Source organism: Chrysemys picta, chromosome 2 (genome assembly GCF_011386835.1).
Source record: "Chrysemys picta bellii isolate R12L10 chromosome 2, ASM1138683v2, whole genome shotgun sequence".
Taxonomy (NCBI): Eukaryota; Metazoa; Chordata; order Testudines; family Emydidae; genus Chrysemys; species Chrysemys picta.
Window position 1 is genome coordinate 122,516,375 of NC_088792.1, and position 25,437 is coordinate 122,541,811.

The window sequence follows — 25,437 nt, forward strand, 5'->3', positions numbered from 1 at the left end:
ATGATTTACTACAAAAATGCTATTTTTCTACACCAGTAGAAGCACTGCCTCAAGAAGCTGCCAAATCTACCAGATGACTAGACTGCAAATTTAAGAGCCTCCTGGCTCTTTAATGTATACCGTAAGTATAAATGTTGCTGTTTGCGCCGTCTAATATTTAACCATAAAAACATGAATAGAAAAGACAACATATATAGAATCATAGGATTAGAAAGGATCACATGGGTCATCTAGTCTAGCCCCCATAGAACTTCCCTAATTTAAAAGCTAGCAGTTATACCTCACCTTTTTGCATTTCTTGACTTGTGTATTTAACTATACTACTGTAACATTACATCCCCTCTCTCTTTTATTTTTGTATTTAACTCTGTGAAATAGGTTTTTAGTTTGCACACATCACCACAGCATCTAATCATCTACACACTGTATGAACCATTTCACCTACCCCTGGGGTATTCAACACAACACATTTATTAGAAAGAGAAGGTGGCTGAGGTAATATGTTTTATTGGACCAACTTCTGTTGGTGAGAATGACAAGCTTTTGAGCTTACACAGAGCTCTTCTTCAGGTCTGGGAAATGTACTCAGAGTGTCACAGATAAATACAAGATGAAACAGATTGTTTAGCATAAGGAGTTAAGACATATTTCAAGGTGAGGTGGCCTGTTAACACCTCTCCAGTCATAAGGGAGAGAAAGGGGGGGAAAAGCTGGGGGGAATGGGTTAAATGGATTATAGATTGTTGTAATAAGCCATAAATCCAGTGTCTCTGCTCATTCCATGATTTTTAGAAGAAGAATTTCTTCAGGGGCAAAGGGCTCACTGGTATCATGCAATGAGTTTCAGCTGGCCTGACCAGTTCAGTGTACCCCAATTCACTGATGTCTTAATCTGTATCTAATAGATGGCATGTAAGATATCACTGGAAAACTAATAACTCGCTGATCATTAATATTCTTGTGTGATGTATGTTGGTAAACAAGTCTGCCCTAGACAAAGGAATATGCTTATTTTTCTGACAAGCCTGGTCGTCAGGCAGAGAGAATGAAGGTCTATTTACATATGAGATTAAAAAAAACTATCAAGTTAACAAGTGGGGAAGGATACAGCATGGGGTCTACACCTCAGCTGGGAAGAGAAACTTTATCTGGGCTATAAAGATGGGGTCTGAAGCTCAAGTGATAAGCAACTGAATCAATTGATTGTACAGTACTACTGTATTATAAACGTATGATGAATGAAGTGTTTTATGAAAGCCTATGACACACTGGTGATTAATATAATTGTGAATCGTATGTATCAATGCTAAATAAGGAATTATAGATACACATTAATATTGTGCTTTACAGTTTGTAACCAAACAAAGGGAGAGACGGGTCTCTCCCAGACATCACAGCTCTCTACCTGTCTCCAATGAAATTAAGCAACGTGTGACCAAAACCAAAGGAGGCCTCATTTACATTTCAATCAGCAGCAGGCTGCGAAGATCACAGGAAGTGAAGTATCAGAGGGGTAGCCGTGTTAGTCTGAATCTGTAAAAAGCAACAGAGGGTCCTGTGGCACCTTTAAGACTAACAGAAGTATTGGGAGCATAAGCTTTCGTGGGTAAGAACCTCACTTCTTCAGATGCAAGTAATTGTAGTAAAAGTAAAATGCAATTACTTGCATCTGAAGAAGTGAGGTTCTTACCCACGAAAGCTTATGCTCCCAATACTTCTGTTAGTCTTAAAGGTGCCACAGGACCCTCTGTTGCTTTTTACAGGAAGTGAAGAACAGCATGGTGTCATCCTGCCTCTTGAAACAAGGTCATTGAACTTTGAGAGATATAACAAACAGAGGCAGAAAGCCATTTTGGCATTCAGCACTACTCAGACACAAAGGGACAGAAGTCTTGCAAAGCTGAGAAAGAAGGGTCCTTCTACCAGTTGGGGGAGAGGGCTTGAAGTCTCGGTGTACTGAGATGAGAAACCTGCTTAGGCAAAGACCTTTCACCTAAGAAGCCAAGGGAAACCAGCATCTTGTACTTCTGTAGAAGGTCCTGACCGAGGGAAAGTCAGCCATGGCTGGGAAGAAGAATAATTGGAGAGAGAACCATCTTCAACAAAACTTGTACCTTGCTAGATTAAGGGTTAGGCTTTTAGATATGTGTTTGCACTTTTATTTGTTTGTAACCCTTTCTAACTTTATTCCTTTTACTTGGCATCACTTAACCTAGGTCCTATTATTAATAATAATTTTTTTTTTAGTATAAACCAACTCCGTGCTGTGCTTGAAGGGAATCAGTTTACTCCAGTTAAATTAATAAGCTCTAATGTGGTTTTGTCTCTTTAACCAAACCAACCTTATTATTTCTCTGAGTGGTCCAGGAGAGGACTGGACACTTCAGAGCAGATGGTTTTGGGAAACGTCAGGACTTGTGGTGTGCTGGGGTTACCCTGCAAGTAGTAAGCAAGGCTAATGGAAACCAGAGTGCGGCTCTTGTGCTGTAGGCAGGCTGCTGGAGTCAGAGCTGCTGATCCAGGGCTGTACAGCACATAGACACTCAAGGAGTGACCTGGATGCTTGTCTGCTGGCATTCTGGTGTGTGAGCCACTGCAACAGGGCATTTGAGGCACCTAGAGTTACAGGGCAGGCAGGGACACAACCCCTCACTGGTCTGAATTGCACCCCCAGAACATGACACCTATTCTGATACTTCTGCACCCCTTCCTTTCTGAAATTCTCTCCATTTTTAAATGACATTTTACTTCAGAGCTTTGGATTATACCCTCTGCAATTCATACACCATTCAGTTTCACATCACACTCCCTGTAACACCACCGTCCCCTTCCCCCGTTCCTTCAAGGATCCTTCTCACAAGACAGTACTTTAGGAGGAATGAGACTCATCAGAAAAGGAACCACATCCCTCAAGAAAAGAAGGTGGTACAGGCACAGGCCTGTTATGCATAGTCCTAGAATGGCTCTGAGAAGGCTACATAGATTCATCACAGTTTTTATGTTCAAGTTTATGACCACAGTAATCATCATCATCCCTTCTGTATCCTAATAAGATTGGTTTGTGGTTCTCAATCCCAAAGATGTCTACTTCCTCATAGCCATCAGAAACACATTACAAATATCTGAGCTTATATGTGGGAAAGAAGAACAATGGAGTGCTACTTGTCAGTCTATCTATGGCACTGAAAGGATACGCCAAATTAAGAACTGACTCAGACCAATGGTCTATCTAGCTGAATATCCTTTCTTTTGACAGTGGTTGGTTACAGATGCTTCAGAGGGAATGAACAAAACAGCACAATTATCCAGTGATGCATCCCAGGTCATCCAGTCCCAGCTTCTGGCAGTCAGAGGCTTAGGGACTCCCAGAGCACGGGATTGTGTCTCTGACCATCTTGGCTACTACCTATTGATGGACCTATCCTCCATGAACTTATCTAATTCTTTTTTGAACCCAGTTATACTTTTGGCCTCACAACTTCTCCTGGCAATGAGTTACAGAGGTTGACTATGCATTGTGTGAAGAAGTACTTCCTTATGTTTGTTTCAAACCTTCTGCCTAATCAGTTCTTTGGGTTATTCCTGGTTCTTGTGTTATGTGAATGGGTAAATAACACTGCTTTATTCACTTCCACACCAGATTTATAGACCTCTACATATCCCCTTCTAATCATCTATTTTCTAAGCTAAACAGTCCCAGTCTTTTTAATCTCTCTCCACATGGAAGCTGTTCCATACCATTAATCATTTTGTTGCCCTTATCTATATTTTTTCCAATCCTAATATATCTTTTGGGGCAAACAAAACTGCACGCAGTATTCAAGATGAAGGTGGTAGCATGGATCTATATAATGGCATTATAATATTTTCTGTCTTATTATCTATCCCTTTCCTAATAATTCCTAACATGCTGTTAGCTTTTTGACTGCTGGTACACATTGAGCAGATATTTTCAGAGAAATATCCAAGATGACTCACAATGATCTCTTTCTTGAGTAGTAACTGCTAATTTAGACCCAAACATTTTGTATGTATAGTTGGGATTATGTTTTGCTATGTACATCATTTTGCATTTATCAACATTGAATTTCATCTGCCATTTCGTTGCCTAGTCACCAAGTTTCCAGAGATCCCTTCCTAACTCTTTACAGTTTGGATTTAACTCTCTTGAGTAATTTTGTATCATCTGCAAACTTTGCCACCTATTTACCCCTTTTTCCAAGTAATTTATGAATACGCTGAACAGCACAGGTCCCAGTACAGATCCTTGGGGGACCCCACTGTTTACCCTTCCACTGTGAAAACTAACCATTTATTCCTACCCTTTGTTTCTGTCCTTTAACTAATTACTGATCCATGAGAGGACTTTCCATCTTATCCTATGACAGCTTACTTTGCTTAAGAGCCTTTGGTGAGGGACCTTGTCAAAGGCTTTCTGAAAGTCCAATTATACCATATAGCCATTGGATCACCCTTGTCCATGTTTGTTGACCCCCTCAAAGAATTCTAATAGATCGGTGAAGCATGATTTCTTTTTACAAAAGCCATGTTGACATGGTAATTCTGTTCTTTACTGTAGTTTCAACCAATTTGTCTGGTTCTGAAGTTAGGCTCACTGGCCTGTAATTGCCAGGATCACCTATGGAGACATTAAAAATAAATCGGTGTTACATTAGATATCCTCCAGTCATCTGGTACAGAGACTGATTTAAGAGATAGGTTACACACCACAGTTAGTAGTTCTGCAATTTCATATTTGAGTTCTGTCAAGGCTGTATCCCCACTTTGAACTTTAGGGTACAAATGTGGGGGCCTGCATGAAAACTTCTAAGCTTAACTACCAGCTTAGCTCTAGTCCGCTGCCACCATCTCAAAGCTAATTCCCTTCCCTAGGAAGCCTTGAGAGACCTTCACCAATTCCCTGGTGAATACAGATCCAAACCCCTTGGATCTTAAAACAAGGAGAAATTAACCATCCCCCCTTCTTTCTCCCATCAACTCCTGGTGAATACAGATCCAACCCCCTTGGATCTAAAAACAAGGAAAAATCAATCAGGTTCTTAAAAGAAGGCTTTTAATTAAAGAAAAAGGTAAAAATCATCTCTCTAAAATCAGTGTGGAAAATAACTTTACAGGGTAATCAAACTTAAAGAGCTCAGAGGACCTCCCTCTAGCCTCAGGTTCAAAGCATAGCAAACAAAGATAAACACTTTAGTAAAAGGTACATTTACAAGTTGAGAAAAACAAAGTAAAACTAAGACGCCTTGCCTGGCTTTTTACTTACAAATTCGAAATATGAGAGACTTGTTTAGAAAGATGGGGAGAACCTGGATTGATGTCTGGTCCCTCTCAGTCCCAAGAGCGAACAAACTCCCAAACAAAGAGCACAAACAAAAGCCTTCCCCCCACCCCAAGATTTGAAAGTATCTTGTCCCCTTATTGGTCCTTTGGGTCAGGTGTCAGCCAGGTTACCCGAGCTTCTTAACTCTTTACAGGTAAAAGGATTTTGGAGTCTCTGGCCAGGAGGGATTTTATAGTACTGTACACAGGAGAGCTGTTACCCTTCCCTTTATAGTTATGACAAGTTCCTTCAGAACTTTTGGGTGAATACCAGCTGAGCCTGGTGACTTATTACTGTTTAATTTATCAATTTGTTCCAAAATCACCTCTAATGACACCTCAATCTGGGATAGTTCCTCAGATTTGTCATCTAAAAAGAATGACAAATATGAGAATCTCCCTCACACCCTCTGCAGTGAAGACCAATGCAAACAATTTATACTGCTTCTCTGCAACAGCATTGTCTTCCTTGAGTGCTCCTTTAGCACCTAGATCATCCAGTGGCCCCATTGATTGTCTGGCAGGCTTCCAGCTTCTGATATACTTTAAAAAGTTTTAGCTGTTAGTTTTTTTGTCTTTTGTTATTTGCTTTTCAAATTCTTTTTTGGCCTGCCTAATTGTCCTATCACACTTGACATGAGTTCTAGTTGTGGTAGCTGCACAGCTGAGATATCAGGGGATTCATCTACCTTCTCCTACCTGGACCACCAGCTCATATGAGGAAGATCGAGCCAGGCACTAACAGAAAGACATGGACATGGATTTTCAGACTCTGGTCTGCAAATAAACTGGGGAAAATCCATCCTTGCTCCCTGTCAAAGGATATGCTGCATAGGCATAGTTCTGGATTCAGTGTTAGGAAGAATCTTTCCGCCAGGTGACAGATATCTGAACATACTACAAGCCCTGTCTACCTTAAAGACTAAACCACATCAGACAACAATTTTCTCTCACACTGATGGAACTTCATTCACATACATAACATCATATACTCAGTTACATATGAGGTCTGTATAACACTGAACATCCCAAAACGACACCCTCCTATGTGGACAGTTTGGACTTTCTTCTCTTCAGTCCAACCAAGACCCTAACACAGCTCAGTTAGTGGGAATGCAGGGACTATTGGGTTTTCTACCCAATCCAGAATCTCTGCATCTGGAAAGCAGAGATTCTAGGCATTTGGCTTTCACAGACCTAAACTGTTTCTCTCAAGTTCAAGCAATTCTGCTACCAACTTGGTTGGGAACCTTCAACTCTGAAATTCTACACCCAAAAGTGGAAGAGATTTTCAACATGGGCCAGGAAGAAAGGCTATCAAGTGATTAGTCTCCTCCATCTTAGACTGTTACATCTGAAGAAACTAGGACTGTCTCTACTATCTATCCAGGTCCACTTCATTGCCATATCACAAGCTAATACAGAGAGCTAGTGTATAATCCTACTAAATAGTCTCAAAATTCCTGAAGGACCTCACCAACACCTTTCCTTCTCTGAAAGATTTGCCCCTTTTTAGGACTTTAATTTGGTGCTAACAAAGTTAACAGAAGCACCACTCAATTCCCCTAGGAGACTGCTGTTTCACACCTCTCATTTGAAACATCATCTTAACAGCCATCACTTCAGCCAGAAACTACAAGCCCTGATGGCTGACCTGCCTTACACTAATATTCATAAGGACAAAGTGATTTTTAGACCACACTTAAACTTTATTCCTAAAGTGGTCACAGATTTCCACATGCATCGATCACACTCTGCTCCTGACGTACTACCCCGAGATCCACACCCTTCTTTGGGAGACCCATCTATACACTCTAGATGTGAACAGGGCTCTCTCTACAAACAGCTTTGTTCTCTCCAAATAAAAGTAAAGTCCACTAGACCAGGGGTCTCAAACTCAATTTATCTTAGGGTCAATGCCAGTCCTCAAATCCTCCCAGCGGGCCAATAATGTCACTGAAGATGGTGTTCAGAAAAGAAAACATTTATATTGTATTTTTTATTTCAAATTTCTTAGAAATAATAAAACTGGCATACAACTTTATACAATTCTTCGCCTGCCAGAGAGTTTTTAGTGTTTGCCAGACACCTGGCAATGCTTCAGTTCTGTCAGTTTGTTGATGTTTGACCTCAGTGACTGAGCAGTTGAAACCTTCAGGATTGCAGCAAGGTGTGCATCAGACAGTTGCGTTCGGTATTTTGACTTGTTTATATTCATTGTGGAAAAAAGTGACGCTGCCTTCATGACTAACTCTGCCCAGTAACTAATGATGCTGCCTCCATGGCTGATTGCCCAGTGACTAGTGATGGTATCTCTGTCCCTCTCCCCCAGCCAATGGGAGCTGCGGGGGGTGGCGCCTGCAGCAGACAGAGCTGGCCACGTGGCTACATGCGTCTCTCCTCCGCGGGTCGCAGTGGGGAGGTTCTTGGGTGGCAGATGGCCCGCAGGCCGGGACTTTGAGACCCCTGCACTAGAGTCTGTAGTTTATGGAGAAAACAGCAAAGGAGATGCAATATCTACCCAGAATAGTCAGAAAATGGAGAAGATCATGTATGGAAACTTATTACAACATAGTTTAGTTTAAATGCCCATACCTGCAAGGATTAGTGCTCACTCAAGTAGGACTATAGCTCTTTCCATAGTTGTCTGAGGCCCTGTCAACTTCAGAGCAACTTGCACAGGTCTAACTTCACTGATTGTAATTACACTGATACAAACGCCTAATGCAGATACATTGCATAGATATAAAATGAGGCTTACAGTAGTGCAGTTTACTTCAGTGTGTTACTATATTAAGCAATCCATGTAGGGGTAACTACATGAATGAAATAGGTATTCTATTCTATATGGATTCTTATACCATGCTCATCACTGTGGTATCTGATCGCCTTCCAGTAGTGCATTAAGCAACATGACTACACATCTATCATGTGGCATTTGTTCTCTCATCTGCTCCCTGGGAGAGACATGTGTGCAATGGTATCTTGTTTTGGTAAGTTGTGGGTTTGATTGGTTTTTTTAACAGTACATGTTGCTTTGGTTTTTATGTTAGCGAAGGCAAAAATCAAAGCAATACGCCTCACACTTGGAAGAGATGGTGGTGAAGTTTGTGGTGGTCCTTAGTTCCTCAGAAAGTTCAGTCCACAACCGTGGATCACTCCCCAAGGAAGGTCTGTCCCCTACACAAAACACTGCAGAGTTTATTTATTTTCACTTATTTATTTTATTGCAGAATTCCACTGTGACAAAGAAGAGTAGTTGTCAACCATGGTCTGCATCCCAGAGCTTCAGGCAGTCTTTTAAATATCCAGGACCCAGGCCATGGACTGAGACCTTAAACTTGATTCAATATTCTATGGGAGAGCTAAGGGCAGGTTCGATGTATTCATGGTAGTCTGTATGGCTGAGGAGATGCACTTCAGAATTCTGTACCAGCTGTAATTTCGTAAGTGCTGAAGACTTCCTGCCTAGGTATAATGCATTGCTGTAGTCCATTTGAGAATTGAAGGTGCAAATAACTGATGCCAGATCCTCATCTGCCAGGATGGGATGGAATCTTCTAACAACCAGAGATGACAAATGCATTACTCACAGATGCTGCTATGAGAACTTAGCATCAACAAAGAATCAGCTCAATGTGTTGCTGCAGTCATATAAGAGGACACAATATATTAGGATGGATATGGAATGAGACAGCAAGTAATACAATAATAATAATAATAATAATAATAATAATGCCACTATATAAATCAGTGGGCAGTACTGGTCACCCCATCTCAAAAAGCGTGTTTCAGAGCTACTGGTGGTTCAGAGAAGGACAAAGAAAATAATTAGGGGTGTGGAAAAATGCTTATATGAAAAGTCTGAAAAGCTAGATTATTTATCTTAGAAAGGAGACAACTAGCAGAGATAAGAGTATATGGTACAGAGAAGGTAGATTGGGAGCTTCTATTTACCTTGATTTATAATACAAGAACAAGGGGACATTTGATGCAGCTAAAAAGTGGAAAATTCAAAACGGATAAAAGGAAATACTTTTTTTTTTAATACAACATGTAATTACACTGTGGAACTCATCGCTACAAGATGCAATTGAGGACAAAAACACAGCGATATTCAATATGGGACTGAATATTTAAGAACAAGGTAAGTTAAAGAACAGGATAACAAGAATATCCACAGTTATAACAGTTAATGCTAACAAATTTTGGAAGAAGCATTAAACTTCACATTTCAGGGCTGAAATCAGTTCCTAACTACTAGAGAGTGAGAGCTTTCTTGCATATTCCTCGGAAGCATATAGTGCTGGCTCCTGTCAGAGACAGGATATTGAATTGAATAGAGCATGGTGTGATCTGCTACGTAAATTCGTATGCAAATACCAACAATGAAGTCCTTTAATACAAGCAATTATATTTTCTTCAAGATGAATAATAGTCCCTCCTCCATTCCAAGAGTACATTAAGAAAAAGTATTGCTACTTAATAGTGATGGAGGACTTTGTGGATATTGTGGGAGGTTCATGTCATCCTAATCCATTTTGTATAATGTTTGTGAAAAGCAAGGTGAAGTTTTCAATGAATAGTGCTGAAGCTACTTAACTGGCCTCAGCCTACACACTATTGGACAGACAAGCTAGGGCTGCGTGAATTGCCTGGTAAGTATGTGACACAGATTAGAAGTATTCTGTACACACACTTCCAAAACTGGGGATTTAAAATTGTATACAAAGCAGTTCTTCTCTTGTCCTTCCATTACAGTCATAGCTTTTTCCAGTGTTAGGCACATGATAGGGCCAAGTCTGTGGCCCTGGTGTATTTTTCATGGTGTATCATGTGTCTGGGTCACTGGAATAGCCCCAATTCCACATATGGACCTTTGACCTGCCAACTCTTGTCAGAGGCAATTTAAACATCTCCAGGTTGATCAATCCTCTTCTGTGCCTGCAGAAAGGAATTCGACAATGTGAATTTTGATATCTGCATTGAGTAATTTTAGCTGTTCGCATCACATTTCCAACTGGGCAGCCGTCAGTGATTTTTTTTAAGTGGTTCCATTGCAGCTAGGAACCTTTTCCAAGATTTCAGGCATCTCACTGCCAGCATGCAGCCATTCAACAGATGTCTGGTATCTTTGGCTTGTCATAATCGTTCCATTTTGCTTTTGACCAATCTCCTGATATCTGGTGGATCAATTCCAGCAAGCACATAAAAGTTGTTCACATTTGATGGTTTTAGACACTCTGCGATATAGCAGCAACCATCATTCAGAACATGATCCAGCTTTTTTGCATGAGACAATCTTTCCCACACTGGACATGCGTATTTGGCCATTGAACAGCAAAGTGCAAGTGCAGTGGCTCTTAGTGTTGCTGGGTTGACTCCCCATTTTGAATTTGCAAGCTCTCCGAGTATGCTATTCTGCATGCTAACTTTGCCTTTTATCTTCTCCATGCATGCCTTGAAGAAAAGAAAATGGTCTAGTGTCACTCTAAGGTAGACAGGATTCCAGCAGTGGGGAAGTGATACCCCATTCCAGATGATGTTGAGTTGTCTATTGGCCTCACAATTATGAAAATAGAAGAGACTCACTTGTATTTTGTCTGGACTGGCACGCAATTGGTTCTTGATGTAATAAGAACGTAAGAATGGCCATACTGGGTCAGACCATAGATCCATCAAGCCCAGTATCCTGTCCTCTGACAGTGGCCAATGGCAGGTACCCAAAGGGAATGAACAGACAGGTTATCATCAAGTGATCCATGCCCTGTCACCCAATCCGAGCTTCTGGCAAACAGAGGCTAGGGACACCATTCCTGCCCATCCTGGCTAATAGCCATTGATGGACCTATCTTCCATGAATCTAGCTCCCTTTTGAACCCTGTTATAGTATTCGTCTTCACAGCACCTTCTGCCAAGGAGTTCCAGAGGTTTACAGTGCGTTGTATGAAAAAATACTTTCTTGTGTTTGTTTTAAACCTGCTACCTATTAATTTCATTTGGTGGCCCCTTGTTCTTGTATTATGAGAAGGAGTAAATAACACTTCCTTATTTACTTTCTCTATACCACTCATGATTTTAGACCTCTATCATATCCCCCCCACACAGTCGCCTCTTTTCCAAGCTAAAAAGTCCCAGTCTTATTAATCTCGTCTCAGACGGAAGCCGTTCTATTTCCCTAATTATTTTTGTTGCCCTTTTCTGAACCTTTTCCAATTCCAATATATCTTTTTGAGATGGGGCGACCACATCTGCACGCAGTATTCAAGGTGTGGGCATATGATGGATTTATATAGAGGCAATATGATATTTTCTGTCTTAAACTGAAAGCCTAGACAGCACCGATGTTAGCATAGCTTCAGTCTAGACAAAATCCTTGGCTTGGGCACTGACACGTAGGTCATCAGCTTAGATAACATTTCTTGTGCCGAGATGGATCAGGTAGTCATTTGTGAAGATGTTGAAAAGTATTGGCGAGAGTACGCTCCCTTGCGGTAGGCCGTTTTTGTGGTGCTGCCATTGGCTCCGCTTCTTGCATAGTTCAACATAAAAACGTCAGTTCTCTAATAGAGGTTATATCAGCCATATGAGGTGATGATCTTCCATCATGTTGTATATTTTAGTGAGGAGCCATTGGTGATTCATTGTGTCATATGCTGCTGATAGGTCAACAAACAAGGCATCTACTACCATATCTTTTTCAAAGCCATCTTTGATGTATTGAGTGATATTCAGCACATGACCAGTGCATGACTTGCCTGGGTGGAATCCAGCTTGCTCTGGGATTAGGTGCTTGTCAATGAATGATGACAGGCAATTTAAGATGAGATGCTCATACAGTTGGTAGAGGTGGCATAGTATTGATATAGGCCTGAAGTTCTTCGGCTGTGTTCTTCATCGATCATACAGAGCAGTAACATGACTTTTCACATGCTATAATGCACCTATTTCTTATGTTATTAAAATGTCTTTATTAATCATGAATAGAGAAAACAGTGTGATGAGGAAGGTTGCGGAGAGTTATCATGCAATTAATATATTCTGTTTTTCAGTTGGTGGGATTGTAACTATGGAACTAAATTGTATTTTTTGGGGAAGTGAACTGATGCTGTAAGATCAGTATCATAGAAATATGTGGATCATTTGCTTTAAAAAAAATAACTTTAATACATACAATCAAGCTTACATGCCCCTCTAAGTATAGAAGCAGTGGCAATATTAATATTCACATACAATGCAACTTTTTAAGGTAAGCTATTTCTTTTTCATCATCTTGCTGAGGATGATTGTGAGAGAACAGAAGGCTAGAGGTAGTCCAATATGGACTATTGTCTAGACTGAGGATATAGTACTGGTCAGGCAGAGCAGAGACCAAATGATGGGTTAGAGCAACAGTCTATTTCTCTTACCCTTTCAAACAAATATTAATTTACCTCACTGTACTCTGTACTCTCTCCTTTCTTATATATTCCTGAATCATTTTCTTGTCTACCTGTAGTAATGTGTCCTGTCATGCCAAAGTCTTTCTACACTCTTGTCCAGCCTTTTAAAGGTGACCCTCACTTTATGTTCCTCAGACCAATATGTTCTGCCTGAATCCCTACTCACATTTCTGAGCGTTTACATGAATAGCTTTTTTTGCTATTGCTTTTTTTTTGCTTTTTCTTTCCTGAACTGATTTAAGTTAAACCGGTGCAAACCCCTGAATGCACACAATCTTTGCTTTTAAAAAAGTGTCTTATTTCAGTTTAACTTGGGTCGATTAGGAACTGGTTTAAAGGTAAACCTAAATAAGCCACTCAAACTGAAATAAGTGTCAACACAGGGGTTTGCACTGGTTTAACTAAAAAGATTTAAAATCACAGCTGGTGCCATAGGCGACAACTCCGTGGGTGCTCCAGGGCTGGGAAAAATTGGTGGGTGCTCTGCACCCACTGGTAGCTCCTTGCCTCGCCCCCGAGCTCACCTCCACCTCTGCCTCCTCCCCTGAGCACACCGCTTCTCCCCCTAGCTCCAGCGCTTGCCACCGCAAAACAGCTGTTTCGCGGTGGCAAGCACTGGGACGGAGGGGGGAGCAGGGTGAATGCGGCGTACTCGGCGTACTCGGGAAAGAGGCAGGGCCGGGGTGGGGATTTGGAGAAGGAGTCCAATAGGGGCAGGGCAGGTGCGGAGTTGGGGTGGGGACTTTGGGGAAGGTGTTGGAATGGGGGTGGGGCAGGAGTGGAGTTGGTGCAGGGCCGGGGGCGTGAGCACCCACTGTTGCTGGGAAAAGTTGGTGCCTGTGGTTGGTGCAACTTTCTCATGTAGATGAGTCATGAAATAAAGAAGGAAGCGAAGGGAATGAATGAATAAAGAGGTAATAAAAATGGGGGTGGGGGCAAAGAAAAGGGGGTCAGAGTGGGAGAGACTGTGTTCACAGGCCTGAATTCTCCAGTGATGTATGTGCTCTACTGAGCCAGTTTACAACAGCAGAGAATTTGGACCATGAGTTTTATACTTGAGCAGTCATTTGTTCCACACACAGAAGAATAAATTTAAAGTGAATATGAGTAGCCTGACCCCTTTGAGCAGGATGGCTCCCTGCCAACACAGCTCCAGCAAAAGTCTCTGTGTGAGAATGGCCCCCTTGCTTCTGCCCCATCAGAGCTCTGCTGGAATGGTGGTGGTGGTGGTGGTAGTGGGAGGCCAACACTTAGAGAGCCTACAGCTTGAGTGGTATAAGTGACCCTACCGCCTCTCTGATGAGGTAGTGATGGTAGAAACTCCAGCCCCCTAGAACAGAGTCCTTTGCTCAGGTGAATGCAGGCTGAGTCCTCCCTTCTCCTGACTAGAAGCCAGCCTGCCTGAAAACAGAAATTGGTGGTCTAGGCAGGAGAGAGGCCCAAAGAATACTGTTTCGCACTCTAATGTAAGGGTACCCTGCCACTATCATCCCAAGAAGAACAAGACTGCTGCATGTGGGGGGCATACCTTTCAACCAGCTAAGGTTCAAATTTGGGACACAGTGTGTGATAAAGACCCACAATAAGGAACACAAAAAATTATTCAAACACATCATGGAATTATTTCATTTAGTGCAAATGACTTTCTGTAACCTCAGCTACATTACTTTTATTTCTAATGTAAATAATTTTGAACAAGAGTAAAGGGACACTGTGTGAAAAGTAGATAACTTGGGACTAAAAATGAGTGACATCCCTTGAAAGGAGGGATATTTGAAAAGCAAGATGTGTAAGGGTGTGTAGAGGCCCTTACTCCAGCCCTGTCGCGCCCCCCGCAATATGCTATAAAAATTCCAGGGCCCTGTTTGGGGGAGAGGCCTCGGAGCTTCAGCCAATGGGCAGGGAGGGACGGGGGAGCTTTGGGGCTTTAGCCCTGTGGGGAGCCCGGGCTTCTGCCCCGTGGGGCTCTGGGCTTCGGTCGCTGGGTGGGGGCGGTTCTTGGGCATAGGCATAGTTTGATTTCTATTTTGGAGGGGCAGGGACCAGTACAGCTCAAACCAGCTCCGCACTGCAAGGCCCAGGGAGGCCACCTCCACCCCGTCACTCACCTCAGCAGGCCACCCAGCCTGTCTGGGTTGTGAGCGGAGGGACACAACCAAAAATTATATCTCAAAGGAGGGGGGGTGGGGAAGGCTCAGCTCAAAAAGTTTTAAAACTGCTCAGGGTGCAGTCAGAGGTAGCTGGGGGCTGTGTGCCAGGAGGAAGCCCCGCTGCTCCCTGAGGGCTCTGTCAGCCCCGGAGCCGGGTCCCCATGCCCAGGCAGCTTTTACCAGCTGTGCAGAATTCAAAGAGGGGTGGGAGCTGAGGAGCAGCCGCAGCCCCGGGCACCAGCAACAGAAGGAGGTGGGGGAGCACCACAGTTGCCCACTGGATGGCACCAGCCAGAGCAGCAGCCACCCCACACTGCCCAGCTCCGGCTTCCTGTCTCTGACCTGGGCAGGGCCTCGGTGGGAGGAGAAGAGGAGGCGGTGCGGGAAGTGTGGAGCTGCCCCCCAGGACTGTCCTGCTCTGGTTAAGACCGATGGTCCTCCAACTCCACCCCTGGGCTCTGGGCTTTTGCCCCATGGGGCACCAGGGCTCACAGTCCCCCCTGAAACCAGCTTGTGCCCCCCCCCCCCCCCCAGAGGGCTGCGAACCCCCAGTTGAGAACTTCTGTTTTAGACAAAAACATCTAATCTTGATTTTAAAATTGCCATGCAGTAATTTATAGACTGTAATCAAGACACCCCTTAACCTTCTTTTTGTTATATTAAATAGATTGAGCTCCTTGAGTCTATCTTCATACGGCATATTTTCTAATCCTTTAATCATTCCTGTGGCTCTTCTCTCAACCCTCTCCAACTGATCAGCATCCTTTTTGAACTGTGGACACCAGAACTGAACACAATATTCCAGCAGCAACTGCACCAGTGCCAAAAACAGAAGTAAAATATTCTCTCTGCTCCTACTCGAGATTACCTGTTTATGCATCCAAGAATCACAATGGCCCTTTTAACCACAACATTGCACTGGGAGCGGACTTTCAGCTGATTATCTATCATGACCCCCAATCTTTTTCAGAGTCCCTGCTTGCCAGGATAGAGTTGCCCATCCTCGAAGTTGGCCTACATTCTTTGTTTATATATATATATATACACACACACTTTTGCATTTAGCAGTATTAAAACACGTATTATTTGCTTGTGCCCAGTTTACCAAGCAATCCAGATCACTCTGTATCAATGACCAGTCTCCTTCACTATTTACCACTTCACCAATTTGTACGTTATCTGCAAACTTTATCAGTGATGATCTTATGTATACTTCCAGGTAAATGCTAAAACCATTAAATAGTGTAGGCAAAGAACCAATCCCTGTGGGACCACACTAAAAACAAACACACTCGATGCTGATTTCTCATTTACAATTACATTGAGGCCTATCAGCTAGCCAATTTTTAATCCATTTAATGTGTACTATGTTTATTTCATATCATTCTATTTTTTTTAATCAAAATGTTATGTGGTACCAAGGAAAACTCCTTACAGAAGTTTAAGTATATTACATCAACACTATTATTTTTATCAATTAAACTCATAATCTCATCAAGAAAATATATCAAGTTAGTTTCCATAAAATCATGTTGATTGGCATCAATTATATTATGTTCCTTTAATTTTTTAATACACCTCTACCTCGATATAACACTGTCCTCAGGAGCCAAAAAAAATCTTACCGCGTTATAGTGAAACCGCGTTATATCGAACTTGCTTTGATCCGCCGGAGTGTGCAACATCCCCCCCCCCCCCCCCGAGCACTGCTTTACCGCGTTATATCAGAATTTGTGTTATATCAGGTCACGTTATATCGGGGTAGAGGTGTAATTGAGTCCCACATCAACCACTCCATTATCTTGCCCGGAATCAATGTGAGGCTGACAGACCCATAATTACCCATGTCATCCCATTTCCCCTTTTTAAATATTGCACAACTTTAGTTTTCCTCCAGTCTTCTGGAACTTCTCCAAAAGTTCCAAGACTTATTGACATCAACATTAACAGTCCAGCAAGCTCCTCAGCCAGCTCTTTTAAAACTCTTGGATAAAAGTTATCTGGACTTGCTGACTTAAAAATGTGTTGACTTGCTGACTTAAAAACTAGTAGTTTTTGTCTAACATCCTCCAGACAGCCCAATGGAATGGAAAAATTATCTTCATATGATGCAACTATATCATCTATTTCTCCCCAAATACAGAACAGAAATATTTATTGAAGGCTTCTTACTTTTCTGCATTATTATTGATAATTCTATCATTTCCAGCTAATATTGGACCAATACCATTGTTAAGATTCATTTTGTTCCTAATATACTTTAAAAAATCCTTATTGTCCTTAACTCTGCAGACCACAGATCTCTCCTTGTGTTTCTTTGCTTCCAGATCTCTCCTTGTGTTTCTTTGCTTCCCTTTTGATTTTTTTACAGTTCCCAGGTTCTGATTTATATTTACTACTATACACTTCCCCTTTCTTCCATTTGTTATATATATATATATATAAAAAATTTATTGTTGATAGCTGCCTTTACTTTCCCTCTAAACCAGGTTGGTTTAGTCTGGATTGTGGCTTTGGGGGCGTCTAGTAAAGTGTTCTTAAACAAATCCTAATTATCATTCACATTTTTCCGATTAAATTCTTCCTCTCAGCTGATTTGGCTCATAATTATTTTCAACTTTGTGAAATTGGCCCTTTTAAAGCACCAAGTGTATATATTAGTGGTCTAGACTTTATTCTGTTTGCACACTATAAATGTGATCAAGCCACGTTCACTTGTACTTAAGGTACAATTAATTTTTTGTTCTGTGATTGGTTCCTTTTTATCTGTCAACTCAGGTCTACTTTGGAATTCCCCTATGTTGGATGCAACTCTTTTGAGTTAGGAAATTGTCATCTATAATATTTAGAAATTCCAAGGATGTTTTAGTACCGGCAGCAGGAGAGGTCCAGCATATGTCACTCCAATTGAAGTCACTCATGATCATGCAGCTTTTTTTCCTACAAATGATAGATAGATCCATAAAGAGGGGGCCATGCTGTTCCCTAGTGTGATTTGGTGGTCTGTAGCAAACACCAGCTAAACACTTGTGCTTTAGGTGGCTATGCCCTGCTTTGCTACCTGATTATGGGGTATTACATAATACAGTTGAACTGATCCTGAACCTTCTTTGCTTCCCAGAACATTACCAGAGCCTGAATATTGGCCTCCGACCAGCCTGAGTTATTCGTATGATAGCCAACATTAAGGCGTGCCACTACAGTAAGAAAACTTCACATAAGTGTTTAAAGATACGGTGGAAACAGCACACAAGTGAACTTCAAGGCCTGTGCAGTACTATTTGTAAAGTTAGAGGTGGTTTTAGAAAGCAGACTACTAGTCCATCATAACAGATTCTTGTGCACTGTGGGGCAGCAGTAGAAAAATTATGTGTGTTGTGAAGATTACTACATCAGCAGTCCCCACCCCCACTAGCATTGCACCAGTGGAGACTCTCAGTGTCAGACCGCATAGCTGTTAGTCTTGTTTTGTGAAGGCTAACCCAAAACAGTGGTTGCAAGGTGGGCACCACTAGGAACATTTCTGTGTGTGGATACACAAGAGGGCCATATCTTATGCTCATGATAGAAGCTAATGGTAAGCGGCACTGGTTTGAACTTGAGAATATTTGTTCTTGGGCATAATTGCTCATATATGCTCCACTAAACAATATTTGTTTAAGGTGGATATTACATTGCTAGTGCAATCCAAGGAAACTGACCCTCACCCATCTCCATATGCACATTGCCAATATACTATTTCCATGTCTTTTAAACAAGCATGCAAAATACAATAAGATGTCCAACCGTTTTAGGGTCATTCATTTTTAAACACTTTGAAAAATCATATGCAAAGTTACTACAGGGCAGGAAGCCTGTATATTAGTAAGGAATTGGCAATTAAACTCAACAGCTAACTTTGCTCAGAGAGCAGACTGCTGTCATCTAGTACCACTGTACTGGTACACGGACTGTTTCTAGTCTACCTTACTAAATTAAGATGTAAAGACCAGTTCCATGTACTGCACTAAGGAGCAAAAACAACAGTCTCAAGAAAGAGAACCCAGGGAACTACAGACCAGTCAGCCTCACTTCAGTCCCTGGAAAAATCATAGAGCAAGTCCTCAAGGAAACCATTTTGAAGCACTTGGAGGAGAGGAAGGTGATCAGGAACAGTCAACATGGATTCACCAAGGGCAAGTCATGCCTGACCAATCTGATTGCCTTCTATGATAAGATAACTGGCTCTGTGGGTATGGGGAAAGCGGTGGACGTGATATATCCTGACTTTAGCAAAGCTTTTGATATGGTCTCCCACAGTATTCTTGCCAGCAAGTTAAAAAAAGTATGGATTGGATGAATGGATTATAAAATGGATAGAAATCTGGCTAGATTATCGAGCTCAACGGGTAGCGATCAACGGTTCGATGTCTAGTTGACAGCCAGTACCAAGCGGTGTGCCCCAGGGGTCGGTCCTGGGGCCAGTTTTGTTCAACATCTTTATTAATGATCTGGACGGTGGGATAGATTGTACCCTCAGCAAGTTCGCAGATGACACTAAGCTGGGGGGAGAGGCAGATACGTTGGAGGGTAGGGATAGGGTCCAGAGCAGGGGTTCCCAAACTTGGTTTGTGGCTTATTCAGGGTAAGCCCCTGGCGGGCCGCAAGACACTTTGTTTACTTCAGCGTCCGCAGGTATGGCCGCTCGCAGCTCCCAGTGGTCGCAGTTTGCCATTCCAGGCCAATGGGAGCTGCAGGAAGCAGTGGCCCGGCCTGTGCCCCTTCCTGCGGCTCCCATTCGCCGGGAACGGCGAACCGCGGCCACTGGGAGCTGTGTGGGGCCGTACCTGCGGAAGCTCAGGTAAACAAAGCATCTCGTGTCTCGCCTGGGACTTACCCCGAACAAGCCGCAAACCAAGTTTGGGAACCCCTGGTCCAGAGTGACCTAGACAAATTGGAGGATTGGGCCAAAAGAAATCTGATGAGGTTCAACAAGGACAAGTGCAGAGTCCTGCACTTAGGGCGGAAGAACCCCATGCACCGCTATAGGCTGGGGACCGACTGGTTAAGCAGCAGGTCTGCAGAAAAGGACCTGGGGATTACAGTGGACAAGAAGCTGCATATGAGTCAGCAGTGTGCCCTTGTTGCCAAGAAGGTTAATGGCATATTGGGCTGTATTAGTAGGAGCATTGCCAGCAGACGGAGGGAAGTGATTATTCCCCTCTATTCGGCACTGGTGAGACCACAACTGGAGTATTGTGTCCAGTTCTGGTCCATCCCCCTCCCTCACCCCCCACTACAGAAAGGATGTGGACAACTTGAAGAGAGTCCAGCAGAGGGTAACGAAAGTTATCAGGGGGCTGGGACACATGACTTATGAGGAGAGGCTGGGGGAACTGGGCTTGTTTTGTCTGCAGAAGAGAAGAGTGAGAGGGGATTTGATAGCAGCCTTCAACTACCTGAAGGGGGGTTCCAAAGAGGATGGAGCTAGACTGTTCTCAGAGGTGGCAGGTGGCAGAACAAGGAGCAATAGTCTCCAGTTGCTGTGGGGGAGGTCTAGGTTGGATATTAGGAAACACAATTTCACTAGGAGCTTGGTGAAGCGCTGGAATGGGTTCCCTAGGGAGATGGTGGAATCTCCATCTGTAGAGGTTTTTAAGGCCCAGCTTGACAAAGCTCTGGCTGGGATGATTTAGCTGGTGTTGGTCCTGCTTTGAGCAGGGGGTTGGACTAGATGACCTCCTGCGGTCTCTTCAAACCCTAATCTTCTGATTCTATAAATCTTAATTCCTGATGTGTTGGCTGTACATCTTTTAAACCACAAAATGGCACTTAATGCTCAGTTCAGTCGGTCACCAAGGGCAAATGAGGCGACTAAACAGTCTGCAGGGCCAAGATCCCTGGCAGGCCCAGGAGGACTCACCGAGCTCAGCAGCACTTCTGGGGGATCTCGGGCCGCGTTTGTGCGGGGCGCGGAGTAGGAGTGGCGGGCTGCAGCCAGTGGGAGCCTGCGTGTGCAGAGGGCGGCCGCGCCCAGGAAAAGGGAACCCACCCCATGAGGGCGGCGGGGAAGCAGGCGGCACCTAAGCGCACAGAGCGAGTGCCGGGCAGGGCGCAGTGTACTCACAGCGGGTTCCAGCGCTCGGGCAGGCGGCGGTGTAGGGAGATGCGGTCGCTCAGGTAGATGTTAATCTGGTGATGCCGGATACTCTCCTCCTGGCGGTTCTTCTCGGCCGGGCTCAGCTCCAGCCGCACAGCCTGGCCCAGCTCGCCCAGCGCTCCAGGCTCCAGGGGCGGCTTCTCGTACACGGGTCTCCGCAGGCGCTCGGGGTCCCCGGACAGTGGCGGCTGGGGGGCCCCGCGGGCAGGACGCGCAGCATCGCTCTCCGGGGGGACGCGCCGCCACAGCAGGAAACCCAGTGCCGCCAGCAGCCCCAGGGCCAGCAACGCCCCTGCTCCCCGGGGGGCCCGGCCCCGCCTGCCCCACCACTTGCCGCGGCCGGCCAGCCCCACCATGCCCGCGCTGGGGGCGCTCCTGCCCGCGGGCGGCCTGGGAACTTTGCAAAGTTTCACAAACCTGGGAGCAGCACAACTACCCGAGAGCGGGCGCTAAAGCTCCCCCTCCAGGAAACCCTGCCGGATCTCCGCCAGCGGCTCCTCCCTTCTCCCCGCCCCACTGCCAGCAAAACTTGGAGGGCAGAGGCGGGCGGAGCAGCCTGGGGAAGCGTCAGCCCAGCAAGAGAAACCCGGCCCCCGCTGCCTACATTTAATAGGCTCAGAGTTCGTCCTGAACTCTTTCAAAGGGGAGCTGAGTGTTGCTGCCCTGCTCAGCTTGTACCGACTGCTCCAGAGGTCCGACTCCTAGCCATGCTCCCACGGCTGAAGAAGCCTCCTTTTCCCAAATACAAACAAATCACTGCTCGTTGACAGGAAAGTGTCCTCAGAGTGTAAATGTCAGGCAGGAAGGAGCTCAACACCTGAAGCATCTGCCCTTGAAAGAGCTTCACAGTAACAGGAAGAGCTCCTACCAATACTAATCGTCAAAACCCAATTGCACTTGGTGGTGCACAGTTTTATTGCAAGCTTCATGGTATTTGGCGTTTTTCTTAAAAGACCTAGCAGTTGGAGTCATGGGATTAAGAACCTCTCTTTATTTCCAGCACTTCTGATTGCAGAGAAAACCTGGAAAATGTGACCCAAGTGGACACTAAATGTAAGGGGACTGTAGGGCCCCTTACTAAAATTCAGTGTGTGTGTGGTGGGGAGGGGGGAATGGCTAACTCCCAGTACCAAAAGTAAGGGGAAGGGTCAATCGGAAATCAGGACCCTGATACGGACAGTCCTCAGAAACAAGGAGAGAGGCCAATGCTCCAGGTCAGCCTGATTGACAGGGAGGGCAGGCTAATGAGGGAGTCAGGAGGCCCCGTCCTCTGTGTGAGCCAGAATTGCCTGGGTCAGACAGAGTGGGGCTGAGCTAAGGAGAGAGCAGGGACCCAAGCTAAGCTGCTGGGAGCAGAGCTGCAGCAACCAGAACCAGAGGGGCCAGACAAGCAGCCCAGGAAGCAGGTCAGTGCTGGGAGCAGAGTCACAGGAGCAGACCTGCACTGGGAGCAGAGCTGTAGCAACCAGAGCCAGAGGAGCAGCCCAGGGAGCTGGAGGCAGAGCAGTAGCAGCAGCAGCCGTGCTGAGGCAGAGTGGAGCTGGGGCTGGAGCAGTCTGGAGCTGAGTGCAGTGAGCAGTTGGGGAGAGCAAGGGGGACCCTGGGCAGTGGGCCCAGTGCAGGGAGACGCCCCCAGTCACGAGGCCTTGCAGGCCAGACTTAGAGGGTCCCCGTAACCCCAGTGGGGCGGGGGCAACACTAGGAAGAAGGGTCTCGTCACCTAAACCCTGAGAGCGTGTGGCCACCACCAGAGCAAGTATCCGACCTGCAGCATCCTCAGCCAGGGCCTGAGAAATAGGCCTGGGACTTGTGAGAAACAGACTGAACTTCCCTTACATTCCAGAGACGCCGGTTGTGATAACCGCACACAGTGGCACAGGGACATGTGTTTTCCTCTAACCTTTCCCATTTTTTCCTTATTTTTTAAATTGATTGGTGTTTAATAAAATTGTGTTTGCTTTGAACTGTATGTAATGATCAGTGGGTCAGGAAAGCATGCAGTGCAGAGGGAGCACCCCGGAGTGAGGGCAGGGCCTAGGGTGTACTAAGTGACCATGACGAAGTTGGGGGTTGAGACCCCCAGGAATCCTGGGCCCAGCCTTGTTGGGGTTACGAGGACTCTGCCATGCAGGAGAGTGGAAGGGGAACTTTTGAGGTCAGACAGGCCTCTGGGTAAAAGAAGTGCAGCAAGGACTCAGATCCTTTCGCTAGCCCATTTCACCAGGGTAGTGTTCCCCACAATAACGGGACCATTCCCCCGCTTACATAATGGCTCAAAGCAAAGGAAAAAACACATGTCATATAGTGGTTTTTGAATGTTTAGGGTTAGCAATACTCATTCTATGGCACAATAGGGCCAAATTTCCCAAGCTTCCCTAAAATTTCACAACAATGCTAATTCATTTGTATCCATGAAAAACCCTTAGGCTATGTCTACACTTAAACCGCTACAATGGCATGACTAACATGTCAGTGTAGCTACTCACTAGTTAATCCACTTCCCTGAGAGGCAGTAGGCCTTTTGTTAACCTAGTGCTGTCTACACCAGGCGTTAGGTCAGTTTTACTACATGCTCAGAGGTGTGCATTTCTCACACCCCTGAGTGACATAGCTGGGCTAACTTAGCTTTTTAGTGTACACCTGACTTTAATTCTCATCCCTTTCACCCCCAGACAACACCAGATGAAAGCATAGACAGTGTAGGCCTGTGCCTAGGATCCCAGCTCCTGAAGTCATGTGATTACATCAGTATCTTAGCTTTCATTTTAAAACATTTTTCTAATTTTCGTAGGTGCAAAGGAAAGCTTGAAAATGTGACTGATATCTGCCTGTGTCTGTGGACAGCTCTGAGGTGTGAAACACCCCCACGTGCAATAGCAGAGTGTTCATTCCAAGATTCCCTGCTCAGGAGGTGGGGGACCTACCAAGACCACCCCAGCAGAGGACTCTGTAAAAGTAGAGCACTAGAGCAGGGGTTCTCAAACTGGGAGTCGGGACCCCTCAGGGGGTCACAAGGTTATTACATGGGGAGGTTGCGAGCTGGTAGCCTCCACCCCAAACCCCACTTTGCCTCCAGCATTTATGATGGTGTTAAATATATTTAAAAGTGTTTTTAATTTATAAGGGGGGTCGCACGCAGAGGCTTGCTATGTGAAAGGGGTCACCAGTACAAAAGTTGGAGAACCACTGCACTAGAGGCTTTGCCCATCCACTCAGACATACCCTGACTACTGGGTGTGCTCTCCCCCTCCCCCCCCATCCAGCTTTCTCCTTCTGGATGACCATCTTGGCCAGGAGAAGGTTGACAAGGAGGTCCTGTGACTTTGTGGGGCCATGAAAGGGGTGTGTATAAATGAGGAAGTGCAGGGAGAAGTGCAGCCAGAAACTCAGTAAGAAGTTTAGGAGAAGCTGGAAAAGGGGCTGCAACTTGATGCACTCTACATAGACGTGTGTCAGAGTCTCCCACTCACTGCAGAAAGAACAGGTGTCAGGTAGGGTGACCAGCCAGCAAGTGTGAAAAATCGGGACGGGGGTGGGGGGTAATAGGAGCCTATATAAGAAAAAGATCCAAAAATTGGGATTGTCCCTATAAAATCGGGATATCTGGTCACCCTAGTGTCAGGGGACTTTGTGACCTGTGCCAGGTACACTCCTGTGCTTACAGCTCCATGGAGGAGCTGCCAACTAATATCCCAATAGGCTCTGGAACACCAGAGTGGAGTACAGACTGGCCCACCAGGATTCCCCACCCTCCTCAGTTGGGGCAGGACATAAAGGTCTGGAAGTGGATGGTATGAAGTACCAGCTTGTACAGAGGTTTTCTGGGCACGGCTCAGAGACAGACTGGCTGGATGTCATTCAGCTGGCTCAGGTGGGATGTAGGGGGAGGCTTGCAGGACGGGGCTCAATGACGAGTTCTAGGGGGCCAAGGTTAAGGGGTGGGCAGGTAGCACCCTCCCAGATGACCTGATGGAGAAAATTGAGATAAATGGGACGCAAGGCTGCCCTCACCTTCTGGAGCACATGACGGGGAACACACAATGTGGGCAGTCCCATACACTGGCTGAGCACCATGGGGTCCACTTAGTCTCTATGTACGTAGTCCAGGAGGTCTTGAGTTGCGTTGACACCAGCCAGGATCATCCTCTGGTGCACCAAAGTGGACTCCGTCACCTGCACACAAAGGTAAGGGTTGTGTGGCAGGGCTTCTGTGAGAAGATTGTCCCCCTCAGTGGCTATGGACTTGGTTACTGAAACTAGCTTCCAGGTCCTAAGGACGTCCTGGTGAAAGTCTGGCAGCTCAGAGAAGTCTTGGGGGTGACCTCTTGGGTGATGATAAAAGAGCCGCCAGTCATATTGGAGGCAT

At 44.9% G+C, this 25,437-nt stretch overlaps 1 protein-coding gene across 2 annotated transcripts in view; it reads right to left on the minus strand.

Annotated features, from left to right (window-relative positions):
* The window catches only part of GALNT12 (polypeptide N-acetylgalactosaminyltransferase 12), a 95,398-nt gene extending 73,825 nt beyond the window's left edge, over positions 1–21,573 (minus strand). For both annotated transcript variants that reach the window (XM_065584147.1, XM_065584148.1), the window contains exon 1: positions 21,039–21,573. In XM_065584147.1, coding sequence (XP_065440219.1) covers positions 21,039–21,427 — 389 coding nt within the window. In that variant the 5' untranslated portion in view covers positions 21,428–21,573. The remainder of the gene's footprint in view (positions 1–21,038) is intronic.
* Between the last annotated feature and the right edge of the window lie 3,864 nt (positions 21,574–25,437).